Source organism: Gallinula chloropus (assembly GCF_964237585.1).
Source record: "Gallinula chloropus genome assembly, chromosome: 23".
Taxonomy (NCBI): domain Eukaryota; kingdom Metazoa; phylum Chordata; class Aves; order Gruiformes; family Rallidae; genus Gallinula; species Gallinula chloropus.
In genome coordinates, this window is record NC_140108.1 from 3,093,696 (window position 1) to 3,107,026 (window position 13,331).

The 13,331-nt window shown below is 47.9% G+C and overlaps 2 protein-coding genes across 2 annotated transcripts; one reads left to right on the forward strand and one right to left on the reverse strand.

The window, feature by feature from the left end:
- Positions 1–941: 941 nt before the first annotated feature.
- On the reverse strand, positions 942–3,878 carry TNFRSF9 (TNF receptor superfamily member 9; the record flags this gene model as incomplete). Its single annotated transcript, XM_084274527.1, has 7 exons — positions 942–1,205; positions 2,135–2,269; positions 2,484–2,620; positions 2,731–2,797; positions 3,245–3,382; positions 3,566–3,685; positions 3,770–3,878. 7 exons carry the CDS (start codon positions 3,876–3,878, stop codon positions 1,078–1,080), a joined length of 834 nt encoding a protein of 277 aa, XP_084130653.1. The 3' UTR covers positions 942–1,077.
- A 1,472-nt stretch (positions 3,879–5,350) lies between these two features.
- On the forward strand, positions 5,351–13,331 carry PARK7 (Parkinsonism associated deglycase). The gene is made up of 7 exons (XM_084274730.1): positions 5,351–5,383; positions 7,657–7,791; positions 8,763–8,864; positions 9,582–9,641; positions 10,459–10,528; positions 12,170–12,256; positions 12,877–13,331. The coding sequence occupies exons 2-7, from the start codon at positions 7,702–7,704 to the stop codon at positions 13,035–13,037; spliced, it is 570 nt and encodes a 189-aa protein (XP_084130856.1). The 5' UTR covers positions 5,351–5,383; positions 7,657–7,701; the 3' UTR covers positions 13,038–13,331.

The window sequence follows — 13,331 nt, forward strand, 5'->3', positions numbered from 1 at the left end:
GAATAGCATTCTCTAAGTTGAAGTCACATAGAGGGTAAAATCATCTTTTATATGACATAGAATGAAAACCCAGCACTATTTTTTAAATAACATTTACTGAAGAAATACTTGGTTTTTGCAAAAGGTTAAAAATGATGTTGCAAATGCCATGACTCAAGCATGTGTTTTTCTTTTTTCTCTTAAAGACCAAAGTAACAGTAATTGATCAAAGCAACAGATAGTGTCTGATGTTAAATCTTTCCAACCTCAGTTACAAAAATAGTACCAGAAATTTATCGCATCTACATCTGCCACATCTGCAATCTACATGTTTGCATCACCTAATGATCAGAAGTTGAATGATGTAGGACTGACTGAAGGTGGTGCAGTCCAGCTGTAATTTGTTTCTAAGACCAAGTCAACCACAGCGTTTCTCAGTGTTTCCACTGCCTCTCTGAAGCCAATCACTGTCATACACCAGCGAGATGCAAGCTATTATGAAACATTTTGCAGCTCTAGATCTTTATGGCTTCCTCTTTCCTACATCGAAGGAGGTCAGGCCAGGTATCTGTTTACAGGGTTGGTGGGATCTGAAAGGAGCTCAGTCTGTGTCTGAACACAGAAAAAAACCCAGAAAAAATTCTGGTTTCATCCAGAATTGATTTAGGAGGAGCTGTAGCTCTCGGCTCAAGGGGACGGCTCGTAATGGTAGAGACCATTAGCGTCCCATGTGGCTGCACGATGAGCTACTGATCTCCTTTTTTAGCAGCAAATGCCTTCAGACTGCATGTCAATTATGGCTCAGGCACCATTTATGGCCATTCTGCCCTTCCATTGCTGCTTTTAAGTGCAGTACTTCTTTCTATACGTAGATTTAATACCATTTCTTAGAAATAGAATTCCTAGTCCTAGAGGAAGAAAGTCAGCAAACTAGATGATGTTTTTAATTTTGATTTTTTGAGAGCTTTTTCCTCAGGGGCTGGGCTACTTAGCGCTCTGAAACTCAGATGCCAATACCCTCTCTATCCATGTAAACAGGTTCTTGTTCTGTGTTCCAAAAGGAAATTCAAATGTGGTTGAGCTGGACAGTCCCATTTCCTAGTTTACTAATAGATCTCTGGATTCTGTGGATTTGCTGTGTTCCTGATATTCGCCTTGTTCTTCCTCAGGGAAGCGGCAGCTGCAGGCATCATCTTCCTGAATTGATTGTTCAGGTGGGGTATGCACTAAAGAAAAAGAGCAAAAGCTCACTTTCTGTTGGAGTTACTCAACCGTCTTATTTCATCCTTCCTCAGTCACAAGTGCAGAAAGTCAGCAAGAAAAAAGCTTCCAATTGATTGGATAACCTGACATTATTTCTTTACAGCACGTACATTTGAGAACTAATTTATCATACTTTTTTTTCCCCCCTGATGCAGCAGGGGCTGCTCGTTCTGGTTCACAACAGAGGAGTAAAAGCAAAACCAACAGGGAGGATTTAAATGTCTGGAGTAACCCTGTTATCTCCTGAATTCAGAATTATGGTAGATGACCAAGTCCTTATCTCTGGGAAAGGAGAGAGGAAGAGAGAAAGCCTAACAAACCAAAAATCCCAACTATCAACTCCATTAGCTGCAATTCCACCTCATCTTTGTGTCAGACTTTTAAGCTTCCTTGGGGTTATTAGTTTGCAGAAGGCAGGACTGGATTCAGGGTGACTCTGCATCTTGTAGTGGTACATGCTGACTGACACCGCCTCTTCTACTGCGGCAGAAGTGTGAAGATGCTCACTCCAAGCCATGCATGCCATTTCTGACTGGAAAGAACTGGAAAATGCTGTTGCCACATGTGACAGTGATGGTACTTGGAAGTGATAAACAGAATTGACCCTTAACCAGACCAGCTGAGCCTTTCCACCTCCTGTGAATACCTCACTTTTCTTGATACGCATGCAGTTAACATGCAATACTGATAGAACACTGAGAGGTAATTAAGTGCCCTCTGCAATAAAAACTCCAAAACTCTTCTCCTTTCAGTGGTTGGTTCTGACTTGGCCAAAAAAAAAAAAATATGAAGCTATCTACCACTATCTTTGAAAGACACTTAAAACCCCAGATTACTGATTTGTTTCTCGATTCAAAAAGAGAAACCAAATTGAAGAATGTTTCTATCTTACTTTTCTTGAAGACAGCATGCAGTTTCTTTTTCTGCCAGATACTGAAGCATACGCATGAAGGTAGCAGAAATATTATGCACAACAGCCCAGCTACAGCAAGAGAAATCCTGATAATGTCCGTCTGGAGATCCTTCCCTAGAAGGCAAACAACATTTTCTAAGAAGGTGACAGAAATAAAACTCTACTGCCCTTGAATTTTGCCTACAACTCTACTTGTGGACAAATCTACAACCCTAGAAACGGAGAGAAGACACGACTCTAGCTTCTAAATGGTGAATGAGCTATCTAGTATGTTTCAGAGTAGATCATAATTCTTTAGCTCTATAAGAAACACTATAGAAAGACTCACCAGGCACAGTGATAGGAAATGAAATTGCAGGAGATGTGGTAGGTAGAGTAGTGACTAAAGTGGGATTATCTGAAGCATATTTGCAAGTGACATCTTTTGCAGCAGTTCCAGGCTCCAGGATCTGGTTTGCAGCGCACCTGAAAGGCATTTAAAGCAAACTAGGGAACAAAAACAACCCACACACAACAACCATGGGACATAATCCAGTTGAGTATAATAGCTGTAGCATTTTTTTAAGATTACTTACTTTGTCCAGTTTTTACAGGAGCCATCGGGCTGATCGTTAAAAGTTCCAGAGGGGCAAGTTTGACAGCCTTCAACAGAGAAGGACAGTTACATTTCTACAAGCTGAGCATTTAAAACATGTGAAATATTGGTCATTGTACCAGCAGGCAGAAACACGACCCACAACAACAGAAAGTTACTGTTTCATAGGCTGCTCTGAGTATGCCAGGCAAGCCTTTCTCTGGGAGCTATGGACCAGCACAGTACTCAGACTAGCTGTGTGGCTATTTGGCATATAAATGATGCATTCCCAGCTGAGTTTCAGAAAAGAGCTGTCATGAAGAAGGAGCTACTTGGTGCACAACTCGAGCAGCAGGAGGGCTGAGAGCTCAGTGGGGGCCGGCGCTGTGCACAACCTGTTGGGCAGCAGAGGCACCTTTTACCTGGCAAAGTCCTTAAGCTCTATTCGTTTCCCTATGGTGTGTCCAGGGCAGAGACCGTAAGAGGCTTAAGCTGGTGGGGAAAGGTAACCTTACCGCTCCCGGACTTCTCCTGCCCCACGCCGCAGCTCCGGTCGCAGCGGGAGCAGCTGTTGCCGCTGCAGCGATACCCCTCCTTGCAGGTGCATTCCGCATCGCTTGTGGAGGAACACGCCTTTAGATACCTGAAGGTTCCTGGAGGTGGAAAGGAGCCTCGCGTTATTACCTACGCGCCCGGCAGCAAAGACTCGGGCCCTCCCCCCTCGCACACACAGCTCGGGCTGCTGCCTTCAGCGAGAAGCCCCGCGGCGGGATAACGCCCGGTCCCTGCCCCGGGCAGGGGATGCTGCCAGGAGCCGCCGCCCCGCCGCCCGGTACCTTCGCATTTCCTGCAGAGGGTACAACCGCGTCCCGCCGCCCTGGAGAAGGTGTCGGGCGGGCACGGCTGACAGACCGCGCCCGCGCCCCGCCCGCAGCTCGCCATCGCCACGAAGGTACCTGCGGGGCGAGAGAAGAGGGTGGCTGTAGCGGGGCGGCGAGCAACGCCCGGCACCCCCAGCCCCGGCCCGGCCCTGCCCTCACCCGCAGGGCAGTGAGCGCCGCACGGCAGGGCGGTCGCTGGCCCCAGGCTCAGCACCAGCAGCGCTGCCGGCAGGAGCGCCCGGCCCGCCCGCGCCGCAGCCGGTCCCATGGGGTCGGTGCGCGGCGGCGCGGCCCGCTGGAGTGCGCGCGGGGCTGCGGGCGCCGGCCCTTAGGGGGCCGCCCCCGGAGGGGCCGGGTGCGTCACCCCCGGGGGCGGCGGGGAAACCCCGACCCGGCGGGGCTTTCCGGTCCCGCCCACCCCACACCCCCCCCCCGCCCCGGGCGCGACCCCCAGCTCTGCCGGGCAGCGCCCGCAGCACTCTCAGCGCTGCCGGGCAGCGCCCGCCGCTGCTCACGGGGGCTTCCCGCTGAGTCCCGCGTGGAATCCCCGTGGGGACTTGGCGGCCTGGCCCGGCCCGGCCCGGCCCGTGCGGGCAGTGGGGCGGCTCCTCGGCCGCGCTTCCGAAAGGCGAAGGGGAGAGTCCGGGTGGCGAGGGCATGGGGGGGGGGGCTCGCACCGTCATGTCTGAAACCACCTCGGGACGAGGTTAATCCAACAGCGCTGGGAGAACGGCGCCGCAGCCTGGCCAAGGCCCGTGGCCCTGCCCGGGCCGGCGGGGGCGGCTGGGGCAGACAGAGCGCATCCCCCGCAAGCGGGGGCGAGTGACGCTCGCCGCCCGCGAGCGGAGCGCTGCCCGGCCGCGCAGCCCCGCCTCCTGCGGCTCCCCGCGGCCAATCCCCGTCGCTCTCACAGGACCCGGTGCCGGCGGGCGGTGTCGTTCGGGATGGGGCGCAACCCGTACGGGGTGTTTGCGGGGAGCCCTGTACCTGCCGGGGGCCCTGTACCTGCCAGCGAGCGACCGCCCAGCACTCGGAGGGGCGGGAAGCGCGAGGACCAGCCTGTCGGGGGGTTTTCAGTGAGGTCCAGCGCGGGCAGTACGCGAAATCTCCCCGTGCCCGGCGCATCAGCTCCAGGAAAGCCCCCAGCAAAAGCCCTTCCCTGTGACTCGCTCCCATTGCTACATGAGCAGAGCCCCTGCGAGCCCGTCACCCACGACGCTGCCCTGCTGTGTACAACCGTTACTTGCAGGCTCGGCAGCCGTGGCCCATCTGCAGTGCCGAGGGGGCTCCTTTTACACCTCTCTCTCTTCCAAAGTGCTGAACCTACACCTTAAAACCAGGGAAAACGCTGTCCTTGAGCCAGGGGCGTTTCCCACCGTGCCGTGAGCCTCGGGGACCAGGGCTGTCGGTAGCCGCTGTGTGTGCAGAACTCGGAGAAGGGTGACTTGGCTCGGCACGCGTGCTGGTTCCGGAGGCGTGAGGCTGCCTGAGGGAAAGCGGCGCGATCTGGAGGTGCGCGTCTTGCCATTGCGCTGCCGTTGGAAGGGCCACGTCACGGCGGCGGGCGCCGGAGCGTGCCCCGAAGCCGCTTTCTGAGGGAAAGGTGAGAAGAGAGGAGCCTTCTGCGAGTGGAAAAGGAGCAGCGGTAGCGCGAAGAGCGCTGGGCGGCGGGGGAGGGCGGGCGGAGCGGGAGGCGGTGGCGGCCTCACAGCAGCGGCAAGGCGGGGCCAGGCGGGGGCGGGGCGGCCCAGAGTCGCCCGCGCTTAGGCCGAGGTGAGTCGGTGCCGCCGCCGCAGGCGTCGGTGTGGGGGTTTTGTTGCGCCGGGTCTGGCCGGAGGAGCCCCCCGCGGCGTGTGGGGGCCGAGCCGGGCCGGCGGTTGCGGTGGGCGTGGGTTGCGGTGAGCATCGCGGTGGCTGCGGCGGGGCCTGGAGGCCCTGCCGAGGTGGCGCCGCCTGGGCAGTCGCCGCGGTGGCGGCCGCGGGCAGAGGAAGGCCGCTTGCTGGCCTGGTGTGCCCCCTGCGATCGATTGCCGGCTCTGCGGCCTCGCCCTGCGCCGCTCTTTCCTGAGCTCCCGAAATCCTGGCTGCGTCAGATGACACCGAGTCCCGAAACAGGGTCGCGGCCTTTCACCCGGGCTGGCGGAGCGGGTGACCTTTCAAACCTCCCCTTGCCCCTGGAGCTCGCAGTTGGACGGAGCTTTGCAGGCTGGGGGGTTGTGGGTGGTTTGCTTTGGGTGTTTTTAAAATGCAGCTTTCTTAGACTTTCCGATTCAGCTACCGGCCAGAAGGCTCCATCTCAAGAAACGTGCCTGTTCCTCACGTAGGGGAATACGTTTTGCTTAAGGGTTTGAGGCAGCCCCTGCTTGTGCTGGTGCTGAGAAGCAAACAGCAGCCGTGTTTGCTGTGCATAGGTAGCTTGTTGAGTGGAGCAGCTGTTACCTCTGTAACATGGATTCTGCTTTCTCAGAAAGCAGTCTGGCAGTGGGAGCATTTACAGCATGACAGCTGTTGACATATGCACCCAAGCAACGAGCAGTAGTACTACTCAGCAATTTGTTAGTGTATTACAACTGTCTGAGGAATACAACACTTTCTATTAATAAATACAATATTTCTATTAATAAGGGAGAGAATATTTTGCTAGATTAAGGGAAAGAGGAAAGCTTTCAGGATCAGGTGGCTCTTGGCATCTAGGGAATTAATGAAAATGAGGGATACACACTATGATCTAGAGTATTCTTCTACAGCAAGAAGCAAACATAGTGTTTCTGCATTGTGGCTGTTCAGGTAGTTCCTTGCTGGTTAGTCAAACTCATAGGAAAATTAATTTTTCAAAATGGAAATATACCTTCAAGACAAATTATTCATCTTGTCCTAAAGTTATTGCTAATCACTGTGATTTGAGTGTACTTGGCCTTATGTTTCACAGTATGTAAAGCCGCCCCAAAAGTAGGATCTCACCCTCTGATTTACTCTGCTTGGGCTGGTTCTGCAATGCTGCAGGATGTTCTACTGTATATTACTGTGTTCCAGAAATAGCATCATTCTCAATGAGGCCAACGGGCTGATGGTAGGGAGCAAACCTGAACATAGATGAAGTTGAAGCAGAGCAAGGGGGTGGTTTTCTTTCGTGTTGGCAACTAAACATGGATCTCATTTTATGAACAGCTCCCAGGTGCTACAGGCATTGCTGGATGGAAAGTCCCTATGTAGGAAAAAAATCCGTGTCTCTCAGTGTGAATGACCTGTGAAATATCTTCTCACACTGCCAATGCCTTCAGAGACTTCTGTCAGAGCAGTATGAGTTAGTGTGTGTGTGTTACGTCATGTAGTTGAAGCTAACTTAACCTTCAAGTGGAAATTTGGCCATTCACCTCAACTTGAATTTAGGAGCTTAAAAAAAAAGCTTAAAAAAAGTCTTAAGCCTAGTTTGTTCCATTTGCTAAACTGTGGTCTGCTCCCCCATCACACATGTGCACACACGTTTCTCCCCCACAAAACTGTGACACAGAAAATTGTGACAAGCTATTGCTCAAGGTTTTGCAGGGGCACTGGTCGAGTTGTTATAAGTCACAGGAAACTTTTCATGAAGCATGCTGTGTGGAAACTAAATACCAGACATGAGGTCAAAGCTAATGTAAGCCCTTCTTATAAATGCTGACCTGGGTAGGAGTCAGGAGTCTGGGTATGAGTGCAAATTGAAAACAACTCTGCCACCCACCTTGAACCATTCTCTCTGGCACACTCAAGCTGTATAAAGTCTTTATTATGCCAAGCTGCTTTCTGGTTTGCTGCTGATGGGCTGTGCCTCCCACTGCACAAATGTCCTAATCCTTTAATGTCATAATGCTTTCTTTGCAAAAAGCCTTTTAGTTAGATGGGATTGCTGTGAATATGAGTGAAAGCTGGTGAACCATTTTGAGAAGTGGTTTACATGAAAGATAATACAAAAATGCAAATTACTCACTATTAGACTTCACTGTTAGGAAGGATTTGTACTAGAGGATTTGCCTTCTAACCACATTGTCTCTTTATACCCCCTGCAGCCCTTCCCATCATAACCATCTCACTTGATAGCAACTGCTCAAGACATGGCCTCCAAAAGAGCACTGGTGATTTTAGCAAAAGGGGCAGAGGAAATGGAAACTGTAATCCCCACAGATGTTATGAGAAGAGCTGGGGTAAGTGTGCAGGCAGTGAAAAGTCTTTTTGTGAGTGCTCAATCAAGGGAGGTCATCTTTGCCTCAAGTTCATGCTCATTGCTAGGAGTTCAAGGTGTAATCTGGTGTGTGAGGTGAAAATTTACCTGTGCCTTGTTACACATTAGCAAATATTTGTGCCATGCCCCAAATAAGTATGCATGACCACTGGCATTTGTGCAGAAGAGAAACTTGTTAAAATGCATGTCATCATGTAGACTAGAGTGGATGTTTCAACTAAATCTTACCCTGTCAGAAAACGTGGCGACTCCCTGCGAATTAACAGGAAGTGTGTTGGGGTTTTTTTGTTGGTAGGGACCTGAACAGCTCAGTATTTTACAGTGCATAACATTATCTAGCTTTTCTTGTGTGGCTTTTTAAAATTCTGTTAATGACTAGAACTCTCTCTGGTGGCATTCCTCATGCTGTTACTTTTGCAACTGTAGTGAAACACAGTGTTACCATCTGATTAGGTATGAAAAGAATATTTTTAAGTAAAAGTACTGCCTTCACCTGTATAGAAATGACTGAAATAAGGATTACCTTCTCCCACCACCTTTGTCAGTCTATTAATGTGATACTATGACTTGGGATCTACAAGTCAAGGGAGAAAATTAAGTGTGTTTGAGGATGGCTTGAGCCTGCAGAGAGACTTTATTATCTGATCTACTTAGTCTGGCTCTCCTGTGCTTTGTTTTGTTTAAAACCTATGGGATCAGATATCCTCTAAATGTCCTGTTTGAAAAGTTGAACCATTAGAATGACTTATTCATTTCTAGGTATCACTGTTTGCCTTTTGCTTTTGGACTTAATAATGGTTTGGGGAAGCTTAAATGTTGTCCCTGCTTTTGTCTACTTTCAGTAGTGCTTTGCTCATTCTGTATAGTACTTGAGACCTAAAAGAAAAATGTCAAGAACTCTTGAATTGTAATACAAACATATTATTCTGTTAGATCAAGGTGACTGTTGCAGGCCTAACGGGAAAAGAACCAGTGCAGTGCAGTAGAGATGTCTTCATTTGCCCTGATGCCAGTCTGGAAGATGCCAGAAAACAGGTTGGTCATCACTGTGATCTGATAGAATGGCCAGCATAGCCTTTCTCACAGTTCCAGAGGTGAATTTGGAAAGATTACACATTACCTTTAGAACCAGGTTGCAAGTTATGTTGCTTCAGTGCAGTTGTGAATCACAGAACTGCACATCCTGCAGTCCCCTTCAGTATTACCCTACTTCATAGAACGCCTGGATCGGACACAGTTCTCAGTTCTGCACAGGTGTTTGGTTTTACACAGCACTAAATGTTTTGCACAGTCTTTATTCTGCATGTTATTCAGCTTGGCAGAATACCATGATTTGGAACAACTGGGAAGTTCTGTTGGGAAGCTCAACAAGGCAGTGGCTCGCCCTGCACAGTAAGATTAGAGCAAATCCACTTGTCCTTACGGTGCAAGAGCTGCCATTTGCTTGCAGAAGCCCTTAAAGGTATTTCTGTGACAGACTTCATTGGTAACAGGCTTTTCCTGGAATAGAATCATAGAATCATAGAATTGTAGGGGTTGGAAGGGACCTCAAGAGGTCATCGGGTCCAACCCCCAAAGGCACCAGTATTTTATCCATAACTGGAGCTGATTCTCTGATCATAAGGTCGAGTTGTTCAGTGGAAGAAAAGGTCCCTTTGCATCTCACTTGACTCAGCTGTAGTTGCTTGAGAACTATGTAATGTATGTACCAGCCTCTGTTCAACAGGACACTTTTATCTTTTCTTTGTTTAGGGGCCTTATGATGTCGTGGTCCTGCCTGGGGGTAACCTTGGAGCTCAAAACTTGTCAGAGGTAAAGTTCTGGTATCTTACAAGTCATGAGTGTGCTCGTGAGTAGCGGGTGGTCTACACTTGTTTAGTAATCCTGCAAAATCAGTTCAGTATCTGAAAATTCTCTTCTGAATGAGTCAGTAAACTAATTGTTAATTGTCATAAGCCTTCTTGTGAATATATAGGTGGGACAGCTGGGTGAATTCTTGGGCTTGGGTACCCAGTTAGAGCAGATTAAAAATGGAAGCGTGCTCTCTACTGTGGAGAAATCCCTGTTCATAATCACACAAAGATCACACTGTTGCAAACAGAGCTTTAATCACATGAAATATAAGGCAAGCTGAACCCACAGGGTTCTCTTTCTTTGCTCAAGAAAAGCAAAACTGTTGTGGTGATACAAATACCATGTGGAAGGCAGGCAGATAGATCAACTTGTTTGTCCATCGGGTAGGATTTAGATGGTATCCCATGGTTTCTATGCCCTAGAATAAATATCCCATATGTTAGGGGCTGTCAGGTGGTATCTCATGAATACTCTTTTCATACAAGTTTTCAAATAACAACTTTCTGTAGCTGTGGATTAACCAGCTTTTATGTGGTCCAAGTGCTTCCTTGCAGTTCCTTCTGATTTCCTTGTTTCCTTGCTCTTTCTTTGTCAGACAGGTATTGGTTTCAGTTTTTGTCCTTGTCAGTGTTTTCCTTGCCCTCTGGTGTAGGATGGAGCACTGTTGGGTGGTTTTCTGTGTAAAACTGGTTCATGAGTTTACAGTGGAAAATACTTCAGTGGTGATTTAAATCATCAACCCCAAACAGTGACGTGATACGGTTTCTTCATACAGTCTCCGGCCGTGAAAGACGTTTTGAAGGATCAGGAAAGCAGAAAAGGCCTGATTGCTGCTATATGTGCAGGTGGAGTAACAAAACATCTTCCTTTGTAAAGTATTGGGATATTTTGAAGGGGTGTGCAGACAGTTGCCTGTCTTAGAAGTCTCTGTTCCTCTAACTGAGTAGCAGGGTTTGTACTATACATGCACCCGTCAGCATTTGAAATTCTTGCAAATCCAATAGCAGAGCACTCTCTAAAATAATGGGACCGTTTGTCCTGCAAGTTCTGCTTGGAACCTAGTTCTTTCCAATCAGTTGTGTTACTTAATGTCTTTAAAATAAAAAGTGCAAGGTAATGTGCTAGGAATTCTTGCAAAATATCTGCTTATTCTGCTGATATTTCTGTGAGACTGCAGTGCTGGCATAAAACCGTTGCTATAAATTTCCCTCTCTTGCCCTTTAACTTCAGAAGGAAGGCTGTAAATATAGAATTACAGGCTCACCCTTCCTCCTCTGAGTGGTAGCAAAAGATGGAATTACTCTGAGGAGTGGGTTGTCTGTCTTCCTGTCCTGCACAGCTAGGTATCTGGTTCATTCCACTGTGAGATTTGTATGTAAAAGAGCAAGACAGACATTTGGCAATCCTCTCAACTGAACTGAGAGGCTGGCCAAGCATCATAGCTGAGAGCGAGTGGTGATGAGTGTGTAAAATGACAGTCTGATGGAACATGTTTGTGGAGTGTGTTTTCACTTTTGTTTTCTGGTATGTTGCTGGGTTGTTGGTTTGGGGTTGGGTTTTTTTTTTTGCTTTCATGCTTCAGTTAGGTTATAGACAGAGCTGTGAACATTCTGGAACGTGGCAGTGGTTGTCTGCAACTTCTCTATCTGTATCTCTTGCAGGACAATCACAAACTTGCAGTTGCCCAGTAAAAGCCTTTGCTTGTAATCAGGCAGGTTCATGTATCTGGTGATAATGATTCTTAGAGCTTATTCCAGCTGAACACAAAGGAGGTTATTTCCTGGACTGTATCTGAAATGAATCAAATGTGCAGAAACGAAACTCACAATAGGCAAATCCTGGAATTCCCATGATTTTCTATCAGGTGACCTAAAACATCTGACACAAACTCCTTCCTCAATTCAGGCCAAGGAGGAAGTATTGAAAAGAAAAGAGAATGACTGTTAAAACCGAAAACTTAGAGGAGTTAGCCCGTGATCTGTCACAAATACTGCTTGGCACACAGTTGCAACATGTAAAGCCTTGCTCCAGTGAAATCTGTCAAGTCTCTACATTCAAGGCATAACAAGGGCATAAAGGAATTGTACCTAGTTCAGATTGAAATGCAGACTTTTCGTTCCTTGGTTTCAAGCAGCTTGAAATGAAATGTATTGTCTGGAAGCAGAATGACCATTGTTCTTGACTCCTTCAAGGGCAGCACAGTTGTTGGTAGGACAGCTGCATAAAGTGGATGTCCTCTAAACCTTCTTTTTTGTTCATTTGTTCCTCTGCACAGAGTATTTTGTGTAATAATGTGAGAGAATGTAAAGTTGTGTTCTGTCTGAAGCTTATTGCTTCTGAGGCAGGGCTGGCATCAGTTTCATTAGAAGTAGTCTGTCCATGGGGACCTTTGCCCCTTGAGTGCCTGGTGCCTGAACGTGTGTTCTTGAAAGTGTTTATAGCAAAAAAACAGTTCCTCACTTCCATAAGTCTTCATGTCCTTGCAGGTCCTACTGCCCTTCTGGCACATGGGATAGGATTTGGAAGCAAAGTCACAACACATCCTGGGGCCAAAGACAAGATGATGAATGGAGGTATGTAACAGCTTTTCTAAGTTTCTAAACCCATCTCAGAATTTTCTTTTCAGCTGAACCCTTCATTTAAAGAAAGGAAAATAGCTTTTCTGTCTTACTTTGTATCCCTGAATTTCCTTAATGCTTTTCTGAATGTAACCAAAATTCAACTGAATATGCTAAGGCTGTATTTTTAAGTCTGTTTAACCTGAAAACACAAGGCTGCATTAACATTCTCATCGTTGGGGAAAATACGCTGCTGCTGTCATACAAAGAGCATTTCTTCCCTTATCCTCTTGAGGCTGAACTGTCTCTTGTCCTTTTGTTTTTTTGCCTGACTGGTCCCACCAGTAAACCACAGCAGCACCTTTCCTGCTTTCCCATGAGCAGCGCTTTGGTGCTAGAAGCAGTGGCTAGGTCCACCCTTCTTTCTCATACCCATAGGAACTGGTGGCAAAGTGATCTTAAGAGTGGCTCCGTTTTGGAAAAAGAAACTTGTGAACAGCTATAAAAAAGGAATCCCACTCCCATAAATAACCCCATGGGAACTGACAGGCTCTGTCAGGTCTGTGCTTCGTGGCAGCAGTGGGCACTGCAGGACACTGACCCTCTTTCTGTTGTGTGTGTCCTCCCCCCCCAAGAACACTACAGCTACTCCGAGAACCGCGTGGAGAAAGATGGGAACATCCTCACCAGTCGTGGCCCTGGTACCAGCTTTGAGTTTGGGTTGGCTATTGTTGAAACGCTGCTGGGGAAGGAAGTGGCCGAGCAGGTGAAGGCACCCCTAATACTGAAAGAGTGAAATCCTGGTGTGGGAGAGGGAGGAGGACAATTTCCCATGGAGAGGCTTGTCCTTTGTAGAATAAATGTAAGATGCATTGTTGTAAATACAATTTAATTGTCAGTGAAATGAGCAACTGTACTTCTCTAAACTGGGACACCTTAAAAAGAGCAATGGTCTTTAACCCTGTTAGCAATAAGCTTCATCACAAAACAAGCAGATAGTATCTAATAATCTTAGTTAGCTCTGGGAAGCTATTTGAAAATCACATGGGAAAAATTTTTGCTGAGTAAATAAAAATGAAGCAGGCCTGTT

What these genes read in the sequence shown, in the direction of transcription:
- PARK7 (XM_084274730.1), top strand. Translation starts at nt 7,702, where the DNA reads ATGGCCTCCAAAAGAGCACTGGTGATTTTAGCAAAAGGGGCAGAGGAA. An exon ending in TGGAAGATGCCAGAAAACAG is followed by an intron (nt 8,865 to 9,581) that starts GTTGGTCATCAC and finishes TTCTTTGTTTAG; the next exon opens with GGGCCTTATGATGTCGTGGT. An exon ending in GAGCTCAAAACTTGTCAGAG is followed by an intron (nt 9,642 to 10,458) that starts GTAAAGTTCTGG and finishes TTCTTCATACAG; the next exon opens with TCTCCGGCCGTGAAAGACGT.